The following is a 24,230-nucleotide window of genomic DNA, read 5'->3' as shown; positions in this document are numbered from 1 at the left end:
GTAAACATTAACAGAGAAAACAACATGCGAGCAAGCACATTTAATTAAAGGAGAAAAACTTAATGTATAGGTGTTTGGATTTATTTATATGTAAGCAAAGGTTATGTGTCTAGACCATATCTGTCATAAGGTGTTGCAGCACGAGGGATTGCTAATAGTGTATGGTAAGCTAGTCTAGTGGAATGGGAAGAAGAACCAGTAGGTCGCACGATAGTCCGGTGATTGAACATCATTTGAAACTCGCCAGCCTTTGACTGATATTTTTCAGCTATAGCGCGGATTGTTGGATTGGAGATCATGTATTCTTGACTTTGCTGAATTAGATTCGCGTATGCTTCTATATCCTCTTCAAACAAGGTTGCCTTTACTTGATCGCCCTAACATCATACGCCATTCAAAAATGAATATTTAATGTTGCAAAAACTGTGCGTACTGCTGAAAGCATTTATGTTAATAAAATTGTTGCGTACATTTTCGTCTTGAAGAAGTAGCCTTTGGTTTTTTTTTACCGGGTGATTGGAACAGTCTAGATTTCTCGATGACCTTGCATTTGACCTTGTGATCCGATTATTTGGTGGAAGCTTGTTAAATTTGACGTACTTTTGCTTCATGCTTGTCTAGCGCTGTCTAAATGCGTAAGTCATTAGCCCTAACCTTGCATATTGGGTTTAGTGCGCACGCAAAGCATTAAACTAATGTCGTAGAATTAGAATTTGTTATACTTTATGGTTAGCAACTAAAGGGTGTGCATATGTGCAGTTAGAGTCTGAATCGAAGATGGAATTTCTACAACTACAGAAAAAAAGTACAGTATGTTATACGTTGGAATGTGCATAAGTATAATTCAAATATACTTTCTTACCTTAATATAGTTGGAATGTGCATAAACAAGATGTTGCTATTTCGTTCAGCTTATAGAAACCAATAGTGAACTAAGCAGTAAAAGTGAAATAAAGGAAACAATACCAACTTAAAAAGTTACACATAATTGGGAAAAACATCAGAACTTAGAATTTAAACCCTTACCTTGAAAATAATTAGAGTTGAAGAAGAAATACTTTATAACACCAAAAGTTTAATAAGACAAAAGGCAGAAGAGCAACATAATCAAGGGTGCAAACTTTTGAAATAAGCAATAGAATCAGGATTGCTAAAACCAAAAGAATATTCAAACAAAGTTAAATCAGGTATGATAACCGGGTTTCTAGAACATTGTTAATACTAAAAGCCTAGTTATACAAACAATATTTATAATCACCCCGATACTACAACAACGAGTGTAATGGTTAGTCGGGGGTCGAACCACAAGGACAAGGGATGCTAGACTAAAGACTTGGTGTGGGAAGGTTATATGGAAGGTAGGCTGGTGGGTGAACTTAACTAATAACAAGAATAAAAAGTGAAACTCAACAATGAAAGGCAAGCGGGGAGTAGACTATGTCCACCCTAGGATGGTCTATTGGAAATAAAGATAAGCTAAGTCAAGGGAGTTCGAACGATAATCAATCAAGACACTCAAGATATCGAGAGGAAGTTGGTGACCCTATAAGCCACACGAACGACCTATAATCGCCCTATGTCTCTCTAGGAGTGGCAGGACAAGATTCGAATAGAATATCTATCAACAACCATCATCAACCTTAACCCTAATCCTAAACATTGAAGACAAGACCAAACCTAGGGTTTCTCTAACCTAAAACCCCTAAGGACACTACTCTAACATACTAGAGACAAAAGCAATGAACAAAGAAAGCATTAAAGGAATTGAAGAACATGAAAGCATGAAATCTAAACTAAGAAAGCATTAAATGAAAGCATTAAAGGAAGGCAATAAAAACATCAAGGCATTAAAGAAATAAACTTACATAAATGAAGTGACATGAATGTAGAGAAAGCACAAATGAAGAACATTAAATCTAATCTAGGGTTTAAAACTAAGAAAAGAAATAAATGTTTGATGTTCTAAAGTGAGGCATAAGAGCTCTCACAATAGGCATGGGGTTTATTCAAACAAGGGGGTATTTATAAGCTAAGTAACAAAAGGGGTAAAAAGCCCTAAAAGCCCTCAGAGTTTGGTTTGCGAAGAAATAAAGTCGCGTAGTCTGGAGCTTGAATTCGCCCGAATTGAACTTGCATTTGCCCGAATGGGCACCCATTCGATCGAATGGGGCTCAATTCGGTGTTTCCAGCAAGTTTAGGCACGTTTTGATAGAGTTTTGAAGCCATTCGCCCAAAGCTACAGCCCATTTGCCCAAACCCAGCATCATTCGACCGAATGGCACTTGGATTCGGTCGAATCCTTGTTCTTCTTGGCCCAATCGAATCTTTGAAGCTTTAGATGGCTTCCGGACTTTGCGAGGACCTTGAGTAGGGCTTGGAAAGCATGCCATGGCTCTGATACACGCCTCTATTCTTCGATCAAAGTGTCTAAGTCTCGTACGCAACGTGAAATTACCTCAAAACACCACGGAGACAAGAGCAAGGTAAAATCATGCGTAAAGTGTGTAAAAAGCATTCTAAAACGCGAGACTCGACACTACAATGAGGAGATAAATGTGCTCTAAAAACGAGCACATCAAGGTACAATAATTACCATTGTTGAATAATGTTGATCTGATTTAGCTCTTTGCAATGTAGCTGTTTAACTGATGTAAACGTAAGCAAAAGTAAACATATCGGTCATTTGTTTTAGACTCTCTTCTTTTTATGAACACTTGGTATAAAAGATTTTGTTTAAGTTTATTAAGATTCTCGTCCTATGGTTTTTATATTTATGTGTATCTATAATAGAAATTTGCTATACCATAACTAAGAAACTAATTCAATAAGAATGATATATTTTCAGAGTGATAATAAAGCCCATTCATCGGAACCATTTCATTTGTTGGAATTCTGAGGCAACTGTTAATAAAGAAGATGCTTTGTTAACTATGTGCAGAAATCTGTGCTCTTAATCAGTGTCACAAATGGTATACATTGCATGTTAGAGATGTAAACTATAAAGGAGAAAATAACACTTAGTAATGGAGTAGAGAACTGCTATTGACTAACCTTGTAATGTCTTCCTTGTAGCTCGTTTAAAGTGGTACCCTTGTTTCTTATAAAATGCAAATGTGTTTTTTTCTGAGTGATGAATGGCTTTTATTAAGTGAGCTTCAAAGCAGAAGGGTTTAGGAATAGGTAGCAGCTATTACTAGTAATAAGGTGAATAAAAGGAAATAATCATTGAGAATTGCAAAGAAATGTGGCGTGATCATTGCATAAAGAAGGGGAAATGTTTTAAAATAGCCTTGATTAATTGTAAAGGTTTATTTACTGAACTTGTATAAGCAATTATGCATGTCAAAAAGTAACTGTTTTTCATGCAAAAGATTTAATGAAGTTGTAAAGCCAGAAGCATTGTCAGCAACCAACAATTATCTATTCACATAAGTTAAATAGCTGACACATCAACACTGTTGACCAATTATTAAGCAATGGGTTTTAACCTACACTTATTTGTTTCATGATTTATTGATTTTTTTTAGGGCAATTTGGATTTTTAAAGGGTTTGTCTATTAATACTCCCTCCAATTCTTTTCAATTGTCTCATTTGGTTGGGCACGAATATTAAGAAAGTGGAGGGGACCACCTTGAATAGTATACCCATGTGATGTAGTGGGTATTGAGGGGGTTAAATAGTGTAGTTTAGTAAAAAAAATAAGGGTGTTTTGATAATTAAATGAATGGTATAATGACAATTTGGTCCAAAAATTATGTTCTAAAATAGAAATGGGACAATTGAATTGAATTGCCCAAATAAGAAAATGGGACAATTGAACAGAATCGGAAGGAGTATGATTTAAAATACAAACTGCCCTAACTGGCTAAAAAGGAATACAATACCTCTACCTTCTGAACTAAGCATAAATGCTAATCATCTATCTTGTTTTATTCTCAGTGCCTTATAACATTGTAAGAACATACATTGAGCAAAGATTAATACGTTATGTTGAGTAATTTAACTAAACTATAGCATTATATTAATAATCTTAAAGCTAATTTCCCATAAACTACATATACAATCTAACATATTATTAAAGTTTTCAATTTTACTAATCGACAACACAGATTAAAGTCACCAAATTACATGCGGTTAATGTTAAATAAATGATTATAACACATATCATGAATTATAAAACATGTCATAAACGCACATTAACATCAATACGCTTTGTTAACTGTTAAAAAATCAAACAATAGAAGAACTACTTATCATTTATCTAACTATATTAACATTAACATAAACATAACACTCTTAGTTTTCGAACATTAATTGAATTGGAAAAGCATGGAAAGTGAATAAACCAAAGGATTTGATACAAATTTCAAAATACCAAATACAGCTATCAAAAAGCTTCGCTCAGCATGAATGTAATGTCCAACTTTTCTAAACCTATTAAACTCCAAGGATACATTTGAATTAAAATAAACTATAGCATTATTTCAAAAATCTACAATCAAAGTGTTTGTTTAATTGAGCTGTTTGCAATAAATATGTTTCACTAATCTAAACATGTTTAAGCACAAACATATCGATCATCAGTTTTAGATTGTTTTAGAATGTGATTGTTGTGATGTATCATCTAGTTTATAGGTATGCAATAAAAACCGAGCATATAAGAGGAGACTAACAAGCACTTGTTGATCATGACACTAACAAACCGCGATCCTTGATCTTGTTTAGCATCAATGCTTCGCATTCATCTTTAAGCATCACAGGCATCAGCACATTGAGATATGGTAATCAGTACACATGTAGACTAATTTTGTTTGCTGTACCAAATATTCTATGGGTTCGGAATCAATTGTTCATTTTGTACCAGCTACTATTGCTCATGTAATGTGCATGTTCATAAGGTGAGGTGCTTCCCAAAGCAAGAAATAATCTACCGTTGTATGGCTTTTGTTATTTAACTGTATGTTGATTTAATTAGTAAAACATAGAGTTCATTTAATTACAATTCTACTTGGTTTACACAAAGTTAAGATCAAGATTGTTTTTGAATATTTTCAAAGACACCCAAATCCAAGGCTTTGATTTTCTTTGATACAGTTTTATGATTGTAGAACTTTTAAGTAACTGTTTTGTGTTAGTGAAGTATAGATGCACATCCATACATATAAATGAATGATAGCTAATAAGAATGCAATAGAATTCACAAATGCACATGCATCGCACAAACACATTAAGCAGACCACAAAGTAAAAGAGTTGCAGCAGTTAAAGAAGAGATACAAAAACCTTTAAGCAATAGCGCTGAAGATTCAACGACAGTAGAACCAAAGTAAGAAACTTGCCAAGGTTTGAGGAGGACGGCACAGCATAAGCGCACAAAACTGAAGCTTAGTAGATGTTAGTGTATCATTGCACCTGTGTGTCATCACATTAACAAAAGAATGCATAATAGTTATGACATATCACCTGAGCCTGTAGCATGTTGAGTGTGGAAAGTAGGGTAGCTATCATTTGTTTTGCTTTCCACAGAACTGCTACAATGATGAAACCACTCTTCAATAAATAATATGAATATGAAACTACCTTCTTATTAATGTGTTATAACTTCAGCTTCTGCTAATAAGTCATAGGAAACAACATTTGTTGTGGAGGGTGGTTTGTTGCAATCTTGTTGAGAATTGTCATTGACCACCCAAATGTTGCTTGATTTCCTTGGTCTTGAAAGTGCAATGTAAAGCTGGCCATGGGAAAAACACGGTTGGCGAACATACACCCCGACTTGTTATAGCGTTTGTCCTTGTGATTTATTGACTGTCATGGCAAAGCACACTTAATGGGAAATTGCATTCTTTGGAATTAGAATGGATAGCCTGCTGCATCTGGTGCCCTAAGCGTAATTCGAGGTAATAGATAAAATCACCCTTAGAAAATCTAGTAGAAATTTCACATTGAATAAGGTTTGGCATGAATTTCCTATAGATTAGTCTTGTTCCATTACATAAGCCAATTGATGGATCCAGTTTTCGCAATAAAATAACAGGGTTGTTTAGCTTTGACACCAATTCACGTGGGCTCATTCCTCCTTGGCAAAGTGTGTTTAAAAATTCTGTCGGATATATGTTGCAATGGTCATCAATCACTGTATTAGAGCTTTTATAAAAATAAGCATTTCCGCAAGAGCGTTCAATGAGCTTTGAATTAATCAGATCAACATCTTCATTCCTTGGTGTCAATATAACCCTTTCTGCAAAAAAACTCCGGCTTCACACATGCACCTGATATTTGAGGATAAATTCTTTCAAGAAAATCATCCAGCGTACCATGGACATCTCCATTCGTTAAGCGTAATTCAATAGGAATGGTGACCAATTCACTTTCCATTAATTGTAATGCATCGTTTCCATGTGCAATCAAAAACCTTGAAAAATGTAGATCCTCGCGTGCACTGATGTTTTCAGTCAAATGTAAGCAAGTAAACAGAGGCCACAAGGGTGAGCACACTAAGCTGTATTCAATGACTTCTTACTATGTTTTCTTAGGAACAACAGGCACAGTTTGACCAAAATCGCCACCGAATACCACGATCTTACCACCAAAGGGAACATTCAGCAAACACAAATCTAGTAAAAGCATATCAAGCACCTCGATGTTCTCTCAACGCGCCATAAAAGCCTCGTCCCAAATGCTCAATGAAGCTTCTTGTATTAGCGATGCAAGGCTTGACTGTTTGCCTACATTGCAAGATAAACACTGGCCACAATCAATTGGTATCTTGAACCTAGAATGCGTTGTTCGACCAGTGGGCATATTAGACGCCGCAGTACCAGAACTTAAAGTTGGTAAGACAATTTGCTTAAGCAACCGCACTTTCGCATATAACGCATTATACAAGAAAGTTTTTCCAGTTCCACCTGGCCCATCAATGAAAAAAAGCCAGGTTGTTTTTGCTTAACATGAGAAATGATGGGCTTATACGCTGCCTTTTGTTCAATAGTCAACATTTTCCTTGCTGCCATGCATCACGCAGGTATTGGAGCATCTAAAGCATCCTGTACATCGCGTGTTCTATGTATCAAGACATCTGGATGTGTATGAAGATGATGTAAGGCATAATCTGTAAAAGATCTGCCCATGTTTTCTAAGAACACTTCAACAGACCGTAAAGTAAGCCCCAAAATCTTTTGCGATTCATTGGGATGCTTATGTGCAAAGTCCTCAGAAAGATGGTTGAAATAACGATTTCACAGCTGCATCGGATCGGCTAGCTCAAGGAAAATAAGGATTGTAGCAAAAAGCCTCCGCAAAGCATGTGACATTTGCACTTCGGCAGCTTCGTCTAAACACTTTGTTACTTAATCATTAGGCTCAACCAACCCCCATTTTAGCGCAGCTTCATGAAATGTTTAACAAAGGGGACTATCGACAGTCAATAAGGCATTAAAATAGCATGGACCAACAACATGCGCAAATAACAATCTTAAGTAGTACCGTTCATCCTCCAAAGGCGCAACAAATGTAAGCCTACCAATAATCTTGTCACGTTCCCTTTTATTCAAAGTCTTACTTTGTGAATTCCAAACATGGTGTTCACTAAACTCTGGAAAACAATACTTTGGCTCCAATGGATGTGATGCATTGTATGCAAAAAACTCAGTTAAAGCCGTTTTTGCCCTTGATTCATTATGTACAACATGCTCGAGCTTTTCATTATCTCTAAAGCAAACACTTTCCTTGTTTCGTAGATGCACCAGTAAGGGCATAACGGCAGGCTGCATATCATATAAATCAAAAGTAAGAATTCTCCAAACAGCCTCCGGAGGAGAAACCCAGCGACCAGGCTGAAAGTGTTCAATCTCATCTACAACATGAACTTCACTATTAGGAACAACGCTAACTGCTATCTTATCATGCCCTTTGTAAACATACTTATAAAGGTACTTAACACCCTTGATGGTTGCGCATATCTCCACATTCATATGGCAGTCGAAAGACGGAAGGAGATATGGAGTATACAGAATAAACCACCAATTATCTAAATAAGTGCCTCGAATGCGAACCGACTCACCGATATCGCGCCTCTTGTACAATGGATAACCATCTTCGGACTGCTTTGTGAATGAGGTGAATTTCCTAGGCTATCGGTTTCTACATAAGCATTTACCACTGTGCTTCACAATACAAGGATTCTCTAGGTTAAACGAACCGTAAGTGTCGTTCATCATATGACACAGAACAAGGCCACGAAGATATGGCTTAGACGATGGTGGAATCTCTGCGCAAACAAACTTATCAAATTGTTCTGGTTGCCTAATCTTCGACCAATGCTTTAAAATTATTAAGAAATGAGCATGCGGTAGACCGTGTTTCTGGAATTCAATAACATGTATCATAGTTGTATTTTGACCAAAGAACTTTCGCTCTTGGATTATTTTTTTCAAAGCAACCAATTTAGCCCGAAAGATTCTTGACACTAAGTCTGGCCTATCTTGGGCAAGTTCGACTTCTGCTAGTTCTTGTTATATCTTAACCCAATTAGTGTTGCATGTCATGATTAGAAAAATATCGAGCTTCTCATATCGTTGAACAAGCGCCATTGCATTCAAGTGATGCTTTTTCATATCTCTTGGACCACCAATGAACGAAGGTGGTAGAATAATGCAGCAACCTACATTTGCAGCACTACACTCACCACTTATCATCGTGTCCATAATCCCTTAATATAACTTTGCCCGAAGTTGAAACTGGTTATGCTGCACAAAATATAAACGGGTGTTTTCTATCTTTACGTACATATCCATAAGAAATTGTTGAAATAGTCGGCCAAACTTACAAGGTAATTAGTAGCTCGTATCTGAAGTCTGTACACATAGTATTTGAAAGTTGATAGGAGATCGAATACTCTCTAGGGGGTGGGGGGGGGGGGGGGGGGGGGGGAGGTGAATAGAGAGTATGCCCGTTTAAATTTTTTGTCTGGAAGGTTAGCTCAAGAGCTTGGGTGACCTTTCAAAACTGTTTTCTGGAACAACTTTAGGTCGATTGATAAATCTAAAACGTATGTTCAAAAATGAACTTAAACAATAACACACGATATGTTAACGAGGTTTGGTTCTAAACAACCTACTCCCCGCCTATGGGTTCTCTTTCAACCCGTAGGATTCAACGCCTTTTATTAATGAACTTTAAAACAACGTAGAAAATCTCTCTATCTTTCTCACCACGTTCTTCCCCTTTAAAAACGTCTTACAAGTTCTCTTAATAAAAGCACAAATCCCAATCTCACAATAAAGATTACAAGTTGAACACTTTAAAAACTATTCCAAGGTTAGGCGTATCAATAATCAAAGTTCTAACTCTCTTGTTTTTAACACTAAATCCTATTACAAAATGTAAGACTTAGATGAACTAAGAATTACTACACTTTATGAACGTTTAGATCTTAATTCAACAAGAGAGAAAATTGTAAGAAAATGTTGCAATCTTAATCCTTGAATGAACCCTTATGTTTATATATTTCACGCCTCAACATATCTTTGTAGAGCAAGAAGACTTTATCCGTCAATTTCGTTGATCTAGTTAATATGTGTCAGTCTTCAAGATCTTGAGCTTTAACTCAAGCTGACGTTGCACTGGTAGCTCATATAATCACGTCATTGTGTGCTGTATTTTGTTATTAAAAACCATTGTTGTGCTGCCACGTTAGAACTCATACGAGATATTGAAAACTTCAGCAAAACCAGATAATACATGTAAAACTTTATTCAAATTTAATTCCTATTTTTAGCACCATTTTAAATTATCTTTTCCTATTTTTATTGTCAATTTAAATTGTCATCTTATTTATGGGAAAACCTATAATTAGTATAGTTTTATTTCAAAACAACTAATTTAAATTCAAATATTCAAATATAAATCGTGTAATAAGCTTTAAATTACAAACAATTTATTTTTTCAAAATTTAAACACAAATGTGTAAATTAAACAAACATTTAAATATCTTGAGCGCACGTTTAATTTAAAAACTCAAATTTAAAATACAAATAAGATTCAAATATTTCAACGTTTTGAACATGCATTTTTTTTAATTCAAATTCAAATATAATCTTATCAAAATACAATTATCTCAATATATTTCAGACTTAAATAATTTTTCAATTAATCAATTAATATTTAATATGATTTTGGACTTACTTAAACAATTAAATATAATTACTTAATTTATTGTTTAATTTAATATGTGTTTTGAATTATCATCACTTAAGAGAATTGAGTCTTCAATCTCTCCCTTGATGAAAGTCAAAATCATATTTTCCTAAATCATATTACTAAGTGAATACAAATTTAAAAACATGATAAGAACAGTCACTTAGATATTTTATAAATCACGTTAAGTTATAATTAAACAGAAACTTTTCAAGACTTTGAAAACTATTTCAAATCAGAATAGTGAACATGATATAACATAGATATAAGCCAATAAAAATATATGCATGGATAACAAATTAATAACATAATAAACAATTATCCATAATCACAAGTAAACAAATATCTTATCACAATACATGCAAAGATATAATTATTGATATTTTAAAAACAAAATGTATTATGATTATCAAACGACATAAACATTGAACATTAATCAAACAACAATAAACATGAATTTTCATGAATGAACATGAATGTTTATATTTATAGATATTTATGATCATGAAACAATACGAAACAATCAAACAATCAAACAATAATCTAAATAATGAATAACTAAGCAATCAAACAGATGAACAAACAACAATGAACAACCAATCATCAAGCAAACACAAATAAACATAAAACAACAAGCAAGCATCACAAACCAACAAGCAGCAAGCAAGCATAAACATATTTACATAAATTTCTCCCCCTTTTTGACTTTCATCAAAAAGTAAACAGGGATTAAAATGTTGGGATTGTTTTCTACAAAAACTAATTGTTTGTCGATTAAAAAAATTGTTCATCAACTATCATATAAACTACTTCTTAGACCTGGTCTTCCTTTTCTTGGAAGCCTTTTATTTGTTAGGTGTAGTGGTTTCAGGAGTAGTTTCGACAGTTGGTGGTGGTACTGTTTGAATAGGGGTGGCATCAATTTCTTCTTCCTTCTCCTCCTCGGCCTCTTTACCCTCTTGAGTAGCCTCTCCTTCTTTTGACACCTTCTTCTCCTTTTCTGCAGGCTCCTCTTCAACATCCTCTTCTACAGTCACTTCCTCAACTACCATGCCCTTCATATCTTTCATGAAAATGTCTAGCATAGAAGTTAATTTGGACACTTTATCATGCAGTTCGAGTAGGGACACTTTAATTTCACAAACTTCAGAATCAAGTGACTCGAGGCGAGAATGGGTAGTATGAATTTCTTTAGAATAAGGTTCCAACCGGCCTATCTTTTTGCCATGCAACTTCTGTAACTCCTCTTTCTCCGTGACTAATAAATTTGAGTATAACTCATATTTACCGCCAACCTTAAAGCTCCCTAAAGGAGGCAGAATGTTGTTGGAGAAAGATTGAGGACCAGAATAGTCAACCTCTTCTAGATCAGTAATGAGATTGAAGTGATCAAAGATGAGTGAAAGAAGATTTGCATAAGGGAGGGCCAAATTTCGAAAACTAGAACTACAAAATTAAATGATTAAAGAAGCATAATCAATCGATTTTCAGGCAGCAATTTTCCACATCAAAATTAAATGAGAATCAGAAACTAATTCACAAGAAGTTCCTTTGGAAAATACAATTTTGGCTATCAAATTATGGGGAAGTTTTCCAGACAAAGTTAAGCCATTATGGGTTAACTGTCTTGTAGGAGAAAAATCAGAATAAGAATCAAGAACAAACATGTTGACATTCTAAAAAGCAACAGAATTTGGGGTAGAGTCATCAACAACGTTTGAAAATTTAAATAACTCGTTGATTAGAGTATTTGTAATAACAAGTTCTTGACCTTTATCATAACTTCTTAAAGCGGGAAATCCATCGAGTTATGAAAGAAAGATTACAGTAGAAGATTTTGACTAATTTGGGATAAGACACAGATCCTGGGTTTAGGACTTTACTTGGAGTAGACTCAATAAAAGCATAAATGATTTCAAAATCCTCAAAGAGAAAGAAATTGTAATCCAAGATATCAAAAAAAAAGAGATAGAGCGTTGTTTAAAGACATCGATCCACTTTCAAAATACCATATGGTTTTCAAACCATGATTTTGGTACTTCCACAGCACTTAACGGTGAGGGAATAGATGGAGTTATCGGTTCGCCCATTGGGGATTTTGATGATTCTCCTCTTTCCGATTTTGTGAGGGGCGAGTGAGTTTTCTTTTTGGGGCCATGGAAAGAGTGTTTGAAGGTTTAAAAAAAATGTCTGATACCACTGTTAACAAAATCAGAAAAGTTTGGAATGGAATGGGAAAGGGACGGTTCACATGTTATATGAAGGAGATGAGGTATAATGCATTTGTACTTCAATAAATGTTGATTGGACAACTTAGGAAAAAGGCAAAAATTTAATTTTGAGAGAAATTTTGACCGGTGTGAAGTGTGTTTGAGTGATGTGAGGGGATGTATAAGAAGTGTGATCATGAGTTCAATTTGAATAGCTAGTTTGATTAGGACCAAATTCATAAATGAGTAATTTGTATGTAGTTGACGTCCCAATTGAAACAGGCAAACAATTTAGTTTAAAATAATTAAATATCCTTTATTAATTAAAGGTATTTAATTATAAATACCAATTTTATATATGTAACAGATAATTTTAAGAAATTGAAATTTAATTTTCAATTCTCAAAAACAAGAATAAACATACGTATATGCAACCATAATAAAATCAAGTATAAAATAAAATGAAATACTCCCCCTAAATACATACTGTATTTAGTAACATTTTACCTTTACTATTGAACCGTTACTCCCCCTTAGTTCATGCAACATCATTTAGCATGCCAAGTTCCATACGAATATATGCAAAACGATCAGGACTTATAGGTTTTGTAAATATATTAGCTAATTGATTTTCTGTAGAAATAAAAGATAGAGTAATATGACCTTTTTCAACATGATCACGTATGAAATGGTGACGAACCTCAATATGTTTTGTGCGTGAATGTTGTACTGGATTTTTAATAATACAAATTGAACTTGTATTATCACATTTAATTGGAATACCTTTGAGATCAACTCCAAGATCTCGAAGTTGTTGTGCAATCCATAAGATTTGAGAAGAACATGCACCAACAGCTATGTATTCAGCTTCAGCCGTAGATAAGGCAACTGAATTTTGCTTTTTAGAATACCATGAAATCAATGAATTTCCCAAGTATTGACACGATCTTGAAGTGCTCTTTCTATCAACCTTATAACCAGCATAATCAACATCTGAAAAACCAATTAAACCAAAATAGTACCATAGACCAAAGTCTTTAGTCCCATGCAAGTATCTAAAGATTCTCTTAACTGCTGCTAAGTGAAATTCTTTTGGGTTAGCTTTAAAACATGCACATAAACAAACACTAAACATAATATCAGGACGACTAGCAGTTAAATACAATAAAGAACCAATCATACCTCTATACGTCTTTTGATCAACACTCTTACCATTTATGTCTTGGTCTAGACTTAGTGTTGCACTAATAGGCGTATTAGCACTTTTGAATTGATCCATATTGTACTTCTTTAATAAATCTCTAACATATTTACTTTGACAAATAAATATGCCATATTTCTTTTTCTTTATTTGAAGTCCAAGAAAAAATGTTAAGTCTCCCATCATGCTCATTTCAAATTCCTTTGCACATAATCTCAGAAAATACCTTGCATAAAGAATCATTTGTAGCTCCAAACAATATCATCAACATATACTTGAACAACAAGAATATCTTTTCCTTTAGTTTTAATGAAAAGCGTTTTATCAATTTTACCTCATTGAAAGTTATTTTCAAGTAAATGTGAACTAAATCGGTCATACCAAGCCCTTGGAGCTTGTTTCAAGCCATATAATCCTTTGATTAGGTTAAACACATGATTAGGTAGATCGGAATTTTCAAAGCCAGGTGGTTGTTTAACATATACTTCCTCTTGTAAGTAGCCATTTACGAAAGCGCATTTAACATCCATTTGATATAGTTTTATATTCATGTATGAAGCAAAAGCAAGCATAATACGAATAGATTCTAACCCTGCAACTGGGGCAAAAGTCTCGTCATATTATATACCTTCTTCTAGATTATAGCCTTGAGCTATTAGCCTTGCTTTATTCCTTATAATGTCTCCATCCTCATTGAGCTTATGGCGAAAGACCCATCTAGTTCCAATTATAGTGCGATCTGGTGGTCTTTCAACTAGATCCAAAACTTTGTTTCTTTCGAATTCATTTAATTCATTTTGCATAGCAATGATCCACTCTGGTTCTTGTATTGCTTCTTTGACATCCTTTGGTTCTACAAGAGAAACAAAAGCAGAAAATGCACATAAATTTTTAAGACAGGATCGAGTTTGAAACCTTTGTTTGGATCACTTATGATGTTTTCTGGAGGATGTTGAGATGACATTCTAAGCCTTCTACGTAGTATGAATGGTGTGCAATCATTCAAGGAACTTGTTCCTACTTTCTTTGAGGAATTTCTAATTGGAGTGTCTAAAACAGTACGTTCAGGAGCTATTTACAGGTCTTAAGATTGGGTCCTAAGATCAGGCTGTGAATCTTCAATGTTTTTAACCTGTTTTTCTTCAATCTCATCAAGACTTTGTATAGTATCCTGCATGTTTTGCTTTTTATCTTCACTAAGATCATTGGCATCCAATTCATCATTACTTATATCATCAAAATGTTTATTAAGGTTTAAATCTTTAAATACTTCACTTAATATTCCCTTATCAGATTCATCAAATACTACATGTATACTTTCCTCAACCATATTTGTTCGCTTATTTAGAACTCTATAAGCTTTACTATTTAATGAGTATCCAAGAAATATACCTTCATCACTTCAAGCATCAAATTTACCTAGATTATCCTTACCATTATTATGGATAAAACATTTGCAACCAAATGGTTTAAGGTAGGCTATGTTTGGTTTTCTTCCTTTAAATAACTCGTAGGGGGTTTTCTTAAGTATAGGTCTAATGAGACACCTTTTTAAGACATAACTTGTTGTGTTAACATCCTCGGCCTAATAATGTTTGGCTATTCCATTCTCTATACCTAGCCATTTCCTCTAAAGTACGATTTTTCCTTTCAACCACGCCGTTTTGTTGGAGTGTCCCAGGAGCTGAAAAGTTATGGGTTATACCGTATTTTTCACAAAAGGAATCAAAGCCTAGTTAATCAAATTCTCTCCCATGATCACTTCTAATCGAAACTATTGGAAGATTCAACTGAGTTTGCATTTCTTTACAACGTCTTGAGAACGGTTTCTAGGCTTCACTTTTATCCTTCAAGAAATCAACCCACGTAAATCTAGAATAATCATCAAGTGTAACTAGAATGTAAGATTTACCTCGTATGCTCCGTACACGCATTAGACCACATAGATCAATGTGTAAAATTTCACATGTTCTTGAAGTACTTACCATTTTCTTTGGTTTTAATGAACTTCTTACTTGTTTACTTTTAATGCATGTGTCACATGTAGGACTGTGTTTATAGTCAAGAGTTGGAAGTTCCTTAACTAGATCTTTACTTACTAATTCATGCATGGTGTGCGTATTTATGTGACCAAGACGTCTATGCCATAGCTTTGGATCATCCGTCATAGCCTTTAAACACTTGAAATTTTGAGCTGCAATTTCGTTAGTATTCAAACATAAACATTATCATGTCCAAGGGCGGTAATAAATGTATCTCCGGTGTTGGGGTTTTTAACCACACATTTTTCTTTATCAAAGATTACTTGATTACCTTTATCACATAGTTGAGACACACTTAGCAAGTTAAATTTTAGACCTTCAACCAAATAGACATTATCAATAGTTTTAGAAGGATTCTTACCAACTTTTCCAACACCTAAAATTTTGCATTTACCTTTGTCACTTAGGGTAATCGAGCCATTGCACCTTTCTTTAATTTCAGAAAACAAAGAAACTTTACCACTTATATGTATCGAGCATCCACTATCGAAGATCCACTTTTGCTTTTCCTGCAAAACAAAAAAATAATCTTTCTCAAGTTTACTTAGCCAACTAAGTGACAAATTTGGGACCATATTCGGGGTAAACCATGTTAGGTGGTCTTGTCCCTTTAGGAACCCATATTTTCTTTATCTGCTAACGTAATTCAAAAGGAAAGAAATACTTAATAATATAATTGTCCTTACGTCTGTAGGGACATGCAAACTTAAGATGTCCTTCTTTGCAACAAACGGAGCAAGTAGGTATGCATCTATGTTTGTATGCACTCTTAACGAATGTGTTTTTACTCTTATAGTTATGTGTGACATTATTATAACTGATACCACCTTTATCATTAGATCCTTTTTGACATGTAAGCATTTTTGTAAATTTAGATTCGGAGTCATTTAGCTTTGTTAAGGCTTGTAAATTTTTCTCAAACTCATGTCTCAGAGTCTTGAGCTCAGATTCAAGATCATTATTTTCATTCTTAAGATAAATGAGCCTTTTCATTTGGCTAAGATTCTGTTCTTTCAAGACTTTGACAGTCTCTTCAAATTTTAATGTTTCAGCCTTAAGCGATTGATTTTTCTTTATAAGGTCTTCACAACCTTCGGCATAGTGACGAATTCTATCTAAAATATTTTTCTCATCTTTTAAGATCTTTTAAATTTGAAACATGTCAAAGAAAGCTTTAACTAATTCATCTTTAGAACAAGAGTTAAGAAAGTCAAGTACCTCCTTATGATTTTGATCTAGATCATCATCTTTGTCATCATTAGCCATAAGACATAAGTGAGCTTGACCATCTTCACTTTCAGATTCGGTTAATCCTTCGGAATCACTCCATGTACCTAGGCATGGCCACGGTCCGGGTTGGTCCGGTTCCGTTCCGGTTCCATCCGGTTCTGGTTCCACCCGGTTCCGGTTCCAATTGGAACCTGTCGCGAACGGTTCCGGTTCTGGTTCCGGTTCCGGGCGGTTCCAAACGGTTCCTTGGCGGTTCATGAGGCGGTTCCGGCGGTTCCAACTCACGGGACGGGCGGGTCGGACCATCGGTTCCATTTTTATTTTTTCTTTAAATATTTATATAATAAAAAAATACTATAATATTGCGGACGTACCTTTGATGATTACTTGATTATTAGCGAAATTCATTGCATGTCAAGTTGTCATCGTTATTGAAATATTTACTAAAAAGAATGAAAAAAAATAAATTAATAACAAACGAATCAATGATAATGTCGATAAAAATGATTAATAAAAAAAGGGGAGAAAATGGACTTGAACCTAGTACTCAAAGGAATACTAAGCTGCCTACGTATCCCGAAGGAATCAAAGCCCACGTAGTTCTTTGTCATACCTTTTATTTATAGTTGTTGAATGTTGATTTATCGTTGTCAGATTGATCCTATTCGTCTTCGTCATCATCATGTGGTTGGTTAGATGCTTCCGCTGACTCTCCTCCTGACGATGATGCAGATGTATCCATCATCATCCATGGATCATCATCGTCGTCTTGATCATCATCATTCCTTAGTCCTTGTGTTCGAATCTCCGCTTGATCCCAATCTTTCTTGCAAACACATATTTGAATACTCTGTGGAGCAAGACGAGATCTCTTTTCGTCCAAAACTCTTCTACCTGCACTAAAAGCAGACTCCGACGCAATTGTTGACGCGGGAATTGCAAAGATATCCTTTGCAATTCTCGATAAAATGGGAAATTTTACAGATTTTTCTTTCCACCACTCTAAAATATTATAGCTACCTTGGTCTATTTCAAAGTGGTGTTTAAGATAACTATCTAGTTCTAAATATGAGGTCGAGGAAGAAGATGATCCTACAAAACTATCATCTTGACTCATTATATTAGCTATTACCGAATTATAGTAAGAGGGACGTGCCGAAACGCTAGCACGCCTAGACGTATCGCGTTTTGGGTTATACACACTAGCGTAATAATCATAGAGTTCTGCTAAATATTTTTTACATGTTCCTACATAATTATGTACATCAGTAGGCGGGCGATCTAACGATTGGTAGTAAAATCCTATTACTTTAGTAAGGACCTCAGTTTTAAAACATAAGTCCAAAATGGTTGCGATTCCATAAATATAAGGAAATTCGGTAAAATATGCCTTCCATTTTTCCATCATATCTGCAAGAATCAGCTTCAAATATGGGTTAGTATCATCATGCGTATATTTAAGGAGATGATAAAAAATAGTAACACACTCACTTATTACTAAGTGAACGTTCGGTTCATAAATATATGAAAAAATCTTAGTCGCGTGGTCATACGCTTCTAATATGTTATGTACACCTATAGCTAATTCCCAAGTGTCATCAGCTATGTAACTATCTGTACACTCACTATATAGTTGTGTTATAACTGGACGATAAGCAATCGCCTTTCTTAATAAATCGTTGGTTGAGCCCCAACGTGTAGGAGTATCCAATGACCAATACACTTTTTTAAGTTGATATTGGTCACATAATTGTTTGTATCGTCTCTTTATCTTTCCAATCCTAAGCCACTTCACTATATCTCTAATTGGTTCTAATTAATCGCTTAATTGTTTTATGCCAGCTTGGCAAGATAAGTTAACTATATGCACACAACAACGTATGTGTAATAAGCTACCCCCAAGGATAAAACTAAATGCAGGTTCGTTATACAAAAGTTCTAGACATTTAATGTTCGCGGTTGCATTATCAGTTGAACAACAAAATATCTTATCTAATAAGTTCCATTCTCTACATATCTCTACTAATCTATATTTTATGTTTTCACCGGTATGTCTTTCTGGCATTGTCTCAAAAGCAATTATTCTTTTTTGAATAATCCAATTTTGATCTATCCAATGTGCTGTTACACACATATAAGATTCTAAATGTGGGGGAGCAGACCAAATGTCAGTTGTTATGCTAACCTTACCATTAAAAGATTTAAACATTTCAACTAATTCATAGCGCATTGATTCATATAATTTAATTGTGTGTCTTTTAAGAGTGCTCCTAGGGATTGTTCTATATTGTGTTTGCATAGTTTTTCTAGTGTAACGCTCGTATGCCCTACTTTCACCATGGTTAAAAGGCAATTCATCACAAATTACATACCTAGAAAATTCATCAATCATATCATTACGATTATATCTAAAAGGCATACCTGTGCTGGGAATGTCCCACTGTGTCTGTCGGCTTCCAGTTCCACTTGTGGTCCCGCTGCCGCTTGCTGCATGAGTTTCTTTTGTGATTCCATGCTTCTTTGCCAAATGTTTGTTAAAAAATCCCGTACCACTACCTAACACGTATTCACAAAACACAGTAAATAAATTTTTATAAAATATGAATATATAATGTATGTATAAAAAACTTAAAAAGTATTTGCCTCTAGCGAAATTGTATGCAACTAAGGGCTTTACTCCTTGACTTTCACAAATTTGACAAGTGCATAAGAAAATATCTGGATTCTCGGTTGGTTCTTTTGTGAAATACGACCACACATGTGAAACAGCTCTACCACTAGGAGGTGGCATTGCCGGAAAAGGTTGTCTTACTGGTTCATCTTCATCTAAATAAATAATTTAAAATTATAAAACTATAATTAAATAAATAAATAATTTAAAATTTAATTAATTTGAAGAATAAAATTATAAAACTAACCGATAGTTTGGAAATTGACTCGTTTACCACGAGCTTGTCTTTGTTGTTGTTGTTCTTTATGTGATCTTGTTGATAACTGTCGAGATATATGTATCCCAATAGGGGTCGTTGGTTCCTCTTCTTGTTGTTCTTCTTCATCAATTTGTATTTCTCTTTCCACTTCTTCTGCATAATTATGTAATTCTGGGTCGTACCCTTCTGGATAATTTGGTTCATAATTATAATTACTAATGGAAGGTGTTGTTGATACCGACGGAGTAGAAGTGGCCTTTCTTTTGGAGGAGCTGGAACCTCCCAATGATTTTGCCACTTTAGTAACTTTTTTTGAGGCTTTTTTCAAAAATGAAGACATGATTGATAATATTGAAATAATAATAGAATTAAGAAATAAATAAATAATTAATAGACTAATTATGTAATTAACTAAATTAAGAAATAATTAAAAGACTAATTATGTAATTAAGAGAATAATTGCGTAATTAAAGAATTAAGTAGAGAGAGTAAGTAGAGAGAGTAGGAGAAGAGATGAGTTGTGAATGAAAATGATTGAAAGTGATGAGTATTTATAGGGGAAAATGCAACGGTTACATAAGGGCTCCATAACGGCTAGTTTTCGCGGTTCCGGTTCCATGGAACCGTTGAACCAGTTCACCCGGACCGGTTCCGGTTCCATGGAACCGTTGGACCGGTTCAACCGAACCGGTCCGGTTCCGGTTCCATGGAACCGTTGGACCGGTTCACCCGGACCGGTTCCGGTTCCAAACCCCGGTTTTTTAGCTCCGGTTCATGAAGTATTTTTCCGGCGGTTTCACGGTTCCGGCAACTTTTTTTCCGGCGGTTTCACGGTTCCGCGGTTCGGAACCTGTCGCAAACGGTTCCGGTTCTAAGCGGTTCAGGACCGGTTCGGTTCCGGGTAACCCGCCCCGTGGCCATGCCTACATGTACCAATCATTGCTTATTTCTTCTTGTTTTTCTTGTAAGATTCCCTTTTCTTCTTAGGGCATTGCTTTACAAGATGTTCTGTAGATCCACACTCAAAGCAAGCAAGTTTGTTAGTTCTAGAATTAGAGTTAGAGTTCGAAGATTTACCTTTGTTTTTAGATTTAAATTTTTTAAATTCTTTATGCATCTTTATGATTCCTTCTAGACCTTTTGTGATCAAGGCAAATGGATCTTCCTCACACTTTAAGAATTAAGAAAATTATAACTTCAAAGAACTAAAGAATAATGGTGTTGTTATGGAATTGTGATGAGATTAATTTTAGTAAGTTTGTTGTTTTCCTACCTTGAAATTAGAATGAATGAAATTGTTGATGGATCACTAAATTTCATTAAATTTATTTATAAACTTTGGGATATATTTTCCTTGAATTTTGGTTTTATTTAGTGTTTGAAGGTGGTTTGTGATATCTAATATTGAGAAGAAGGTATAAATTAATGAAATTGTTAGAGTTGTTTACGGTTACTCTCGGGTTGAGTTGGTGTTGGCCATTAGCTGATACTATTCCTTTGATGGATTAATTTAACGGACAAATATAATCATTGATTAGTAATTGTTGGGTCTTAATTGATTAGATTGGAGATGAAGACATGAATTAAATTAGCTATTAGTAAAATGAATTTAAAGTGAAGAAATTGGTATTCAAGGTAAACTTTATTGAGCTAAAATTGTGTGTTGGTAGAAATTGTTGTAAATGGTCAAAAGTTTGATATTGTTGACATTGAACTAGAAATTGATGATAGGAATTGAAAATTGAGATTTTTGTTAGTCTTGTTTTTTTTTTAATTGGGGTTTTAAATGAGGAATAACGTCGAGTACACTTGATCATGCTAATAGTTATTGAATATTGAAACACATTATTTGATGTTGATATTTATTCTAGATATTAATTGAGTTGTTAAGTCTTTGCTTCGATATTTTATAAAGTGACATTTAGAAATGCTCTTGGGTTAGTGTTGGTCAATTGGAGATTAATTTAGTATATGAATATATTCTACGAAATATGTATACGAGTTGAGAATGTGAGATTTATATGGGTAAGTTGTACATGAGATTGATAAGTAGAACTTGATTGTGACTTAGTAGAATGATGTGTAATTATATTACAAATTGATATGTAAGGAGAAGTTATGACTTTTTTAAGTTTCTATTGTAATTTCAAATTTTGAGTATTTAAGTATTTGATTATGGATCGTAACATTGATTTTAGTATAATAAGGGAGTGCTTTAGTATTGTTAATATTAACTAATTTGGTGATCAAGAATAATTTTTGGTTTACGTAAATAAGATATAGGAATTAGTTTTTATTAAATTTTATATAAAAGTTGTTGCCTCTTAAAATCAAAGTTAAGCAAAGCTTATTAGCTAGTTAAGTCAAATCTATTGTTAGTTATTACTAAGCACATATATGTTTACATTGAAGATTTGGATTTCATTGAGAAACCGTATCGACTAAGCTTGTTGTCTTGCTATAATTGAAAAGGTTGGATTTCTTACTCAAATCTTTAATAGTTACCATAAAGAATTTCAAAGGTGTGTATCTCACTTTAGTTAAGATTGATTTGACTATAGCAAGATATTCAACCTAATATAGAAAGTTTGTCCTTGAATATCGAAACTACAAAATATTTACAGAAAAGCTTTATAGATAGTTTTATGTTTGAAACGGTTGAGACTACCTCAATGGTGTCTCAAGGAATTAAAACTTCGTTGGGATTGTCTCGACACTACATAGTAGTTGGGGCTATGTTGATCAGTACCTCGGACTTAGATCTTCTACTACGGTTTGGCCGTTTGTGAGGTATGCACACTAGAGATATTTGTCTAATAGTTATCCAGACAGCCTAGCCCGATGGAAAAGAAAGTTCGTTCCATTTCATAGATTTATGATTCAAAGACTTTGAAGGGAAAAGTTTTAGTAAAGAAATAGAAAAAAAGATTTATCTATTTTATAGATTGATGATTTCAAGATTTTGAAAGAAAATGTTTTAACAAAGAAAATGAAAGTATTTGATTTTTTTTAAAACAAAGAAATAAGAAAAAGATTTTATATGGTATTGATAAAGTAGTTTGTTTGTAAAAGAAAATGATTTATAGGATGTAATTAATGTGCCCTACCGTATTTGGATTCATATATAGTACGACATCTGGTTCAACATGTTTGTCAATACTACATGCCGATAAATGACCTACATGAAGGTTAAAGTTAGAGTATAGTCAGAAAGCAACGTTCATTCATTTGTGAAATAGTTATAGGATTTCCTTTCCGTTATAGTTTTATGTATAATTAGTATTTTGGCTGGGTTTGTGAGAGAAATTACATTAAGCTATGTTAAATGTGTACTCAGCATTAGCTGACTATGTGGTTTTGTTCTTTGAACCTATCTTGATAGGGGACAGATATTGAGAAGTAAAAGTTAATAGGAGATCGAATACTCTTTAGAGGGGGGAGGGGGGTTGAATAGAGAGTATGTCCATTTAAAATTTTTATTTGAAAGGTTAGCTCAAGAGCTTGGGTGACCTTTCAAAACTGTAATCTGGAAAAGTTTTAAGTCGATTGATAAATCTGCAACGTATGTGCGAAAATGAACTTAAACAATAACAAGCGATATGTTAACGAGGTTCGGCTCTAAATAGCCTACTCCCCGCCTATGGGTTCTCTTCCAACCCATAGGATTTAACACCTTTTATTAATGAACTTTAAGACAACTTAGAAGATCTCTCTATCTTCTCTCACCACGTTCTTCCCCTTGAAGAACGTCTTACAAGTTCCTTTAATAAAAGTACAAATCCCAATCTCACAAAAGAGATTACAAATTGAATACTTTAAAAAGGTATTCCGAGGTTAGGTGTATTAATCAATGAAAGATCTAACTCTTTTTAACTCTAGATCCTATTACAAATGTAAGAGTTAGATGAATTAAGTTTTACAACACTTTTTGAACACTTTTGAGAATATTAGATCTTAATTCAAGAAGAGAGAAAAGTGTAAGAAATGCTGAAATCTTAATCCTTAAATGAAGCCTTATATTTATATATGTCACGCCTCAACATATCCTTGCAGAGCAAGAAAGCTTCATCTGTTAATATCGTTGATCTGGTTAATCTGCGCCAGCCTTCAAGATCTTGAGCTTAAACTCAAACTGACGTTGCACTGAGAGCTCAAATAATTACGTCATTATGTGTTGTATTTTGTTAGTAACAACCATTGTTGTGCTGCCACGTTAGAACTCATACAAGATATTGAAACTTCAGCAAAACCTGATAATACAACGTATAAATCTTATTCAAATTTAATTCCTATTTTTAAGCATCAATTTAAATTGTTTTTTCTTATTTTTAGCATCAATTTAAATTGTCTTCTTATCTATAGGAAAACCTATAATTAGTATAGCTTTATTTCAAAGCAACTTATTTATTCAAATATTCAA

General features: G+C 34.1%; 2 protein-coding genes across 2 annotated transcripts; both read right to left on the bottom strand.

Moving 5' to 3' along the window:
- Positions 1–5,801: 5,801 nt before the first annotated feature.
- On the bottom strand, positions 5,802–6,630 carry LOC130808592 (uncharacterized). The gene is made up of 3 exons (XM_057674047.1): positions 6,524–6,630; positions 6,318–6,442; positions 5,802–6,241 (listed from the first exon to the last, which is right to left on the bottom strand). Exons 1-3 carry the CDS (start codon positions 6,628–6,630, stop codon positions 5,802–5,804), a joined length of 672 nt encoding a protein of 223 aa, XP_057530030.1.
- An 8,062-nt stretch (positions 6,631–14,692) lies between these two features.
- Positions 14,693–20,368, bottom strand: LOC130808582 (uncharacterized). The gene is made up of 5 exons (XM_057674041.1): positions 19,799–20,368; positions 19,524–19,706; positions 15,650–15,802; positions 15,226–15,292; positions 14,693–14,972 (listed from the first exon to the last, which is right to left on the bottom strand). The coding sequence occupies exons 1-5, from the start codon at positions 20,148–20,150 to the stop codon at positions 14,693–14,695; spliced, it is 1,035 nt and encodes a 344-aa protein (XP_057530024.1). The 5' UTR covers positions 20,151–20,368.
- Positions 20,369–24,230: the final 3,862 nt, after the last annotated feature.

Source organism: Amaranthus tricolor, chromosome 1 (genome assembly GCF_026212465.1).
Source record: "Amaranthus tricolor cultivar Red isolate AtriRed21 chromosome 1, ASM2621246v1, whole genome shotgun sequence".
Classification (NCBI taxonomy): domain Eukaryota; kingdom Viridiplantae; phylum Streptophyta; class Magnoliopsida; order Caryophyllales; family Amaranthaceae; genus Amaranthus; species Amaranthus tricolor.
This window is presented reverse-complemented; position numbering and strand designations above follow the sequence as displayed.

Excerpts from the sequence above, each read along its gene's own strand:
- LOC130808582 (XM_057674041.1), bottom strand. The coding sequence starts at position 20,150 with ATGTCTTCATTTTTGAAAAAAGCCTCAAAAAAAGTTACTAAAGTGGCA. Across the intron at positions 19,707-19,798 it reads AGTCAATTTCCAAACTATCG|ATGAAGATGAACCAGTAAGA; the intron begins GTTAGTTTTATA and ends TTATTTATTTAG. Across the intron at positions 15,293-15,649 it reads CTATAAACACAGTCCTACAT|CTCCTGGGACACTCCAACAA; the intron begins GTGACACATGCA and ends ATAACTTTTCAG.
- LOC130808592 (XM_057674047.1), bottom strand. The coding sequence starts at position 6,630 with ATGCTTTTACTAGATTTGTGTTTGCTGAATGTTCCCTTTGGTGGTAAG. Across the intron at positions 6,443-6,523 it reads GTTGTTCCTAAGAAAACATA|TGCACGCGAGGATCTACATT; the intron begins GTAAGAAGTCAT and ends TGAAAACATCAG. Across the intron at positions 6,242-6,317 it reads AACGAATGGAGATGTCCATG|AAAGGGTTATATTGACACCA; the intron begins GTACGCTGGATG and ends GTTTTTTTGCAG.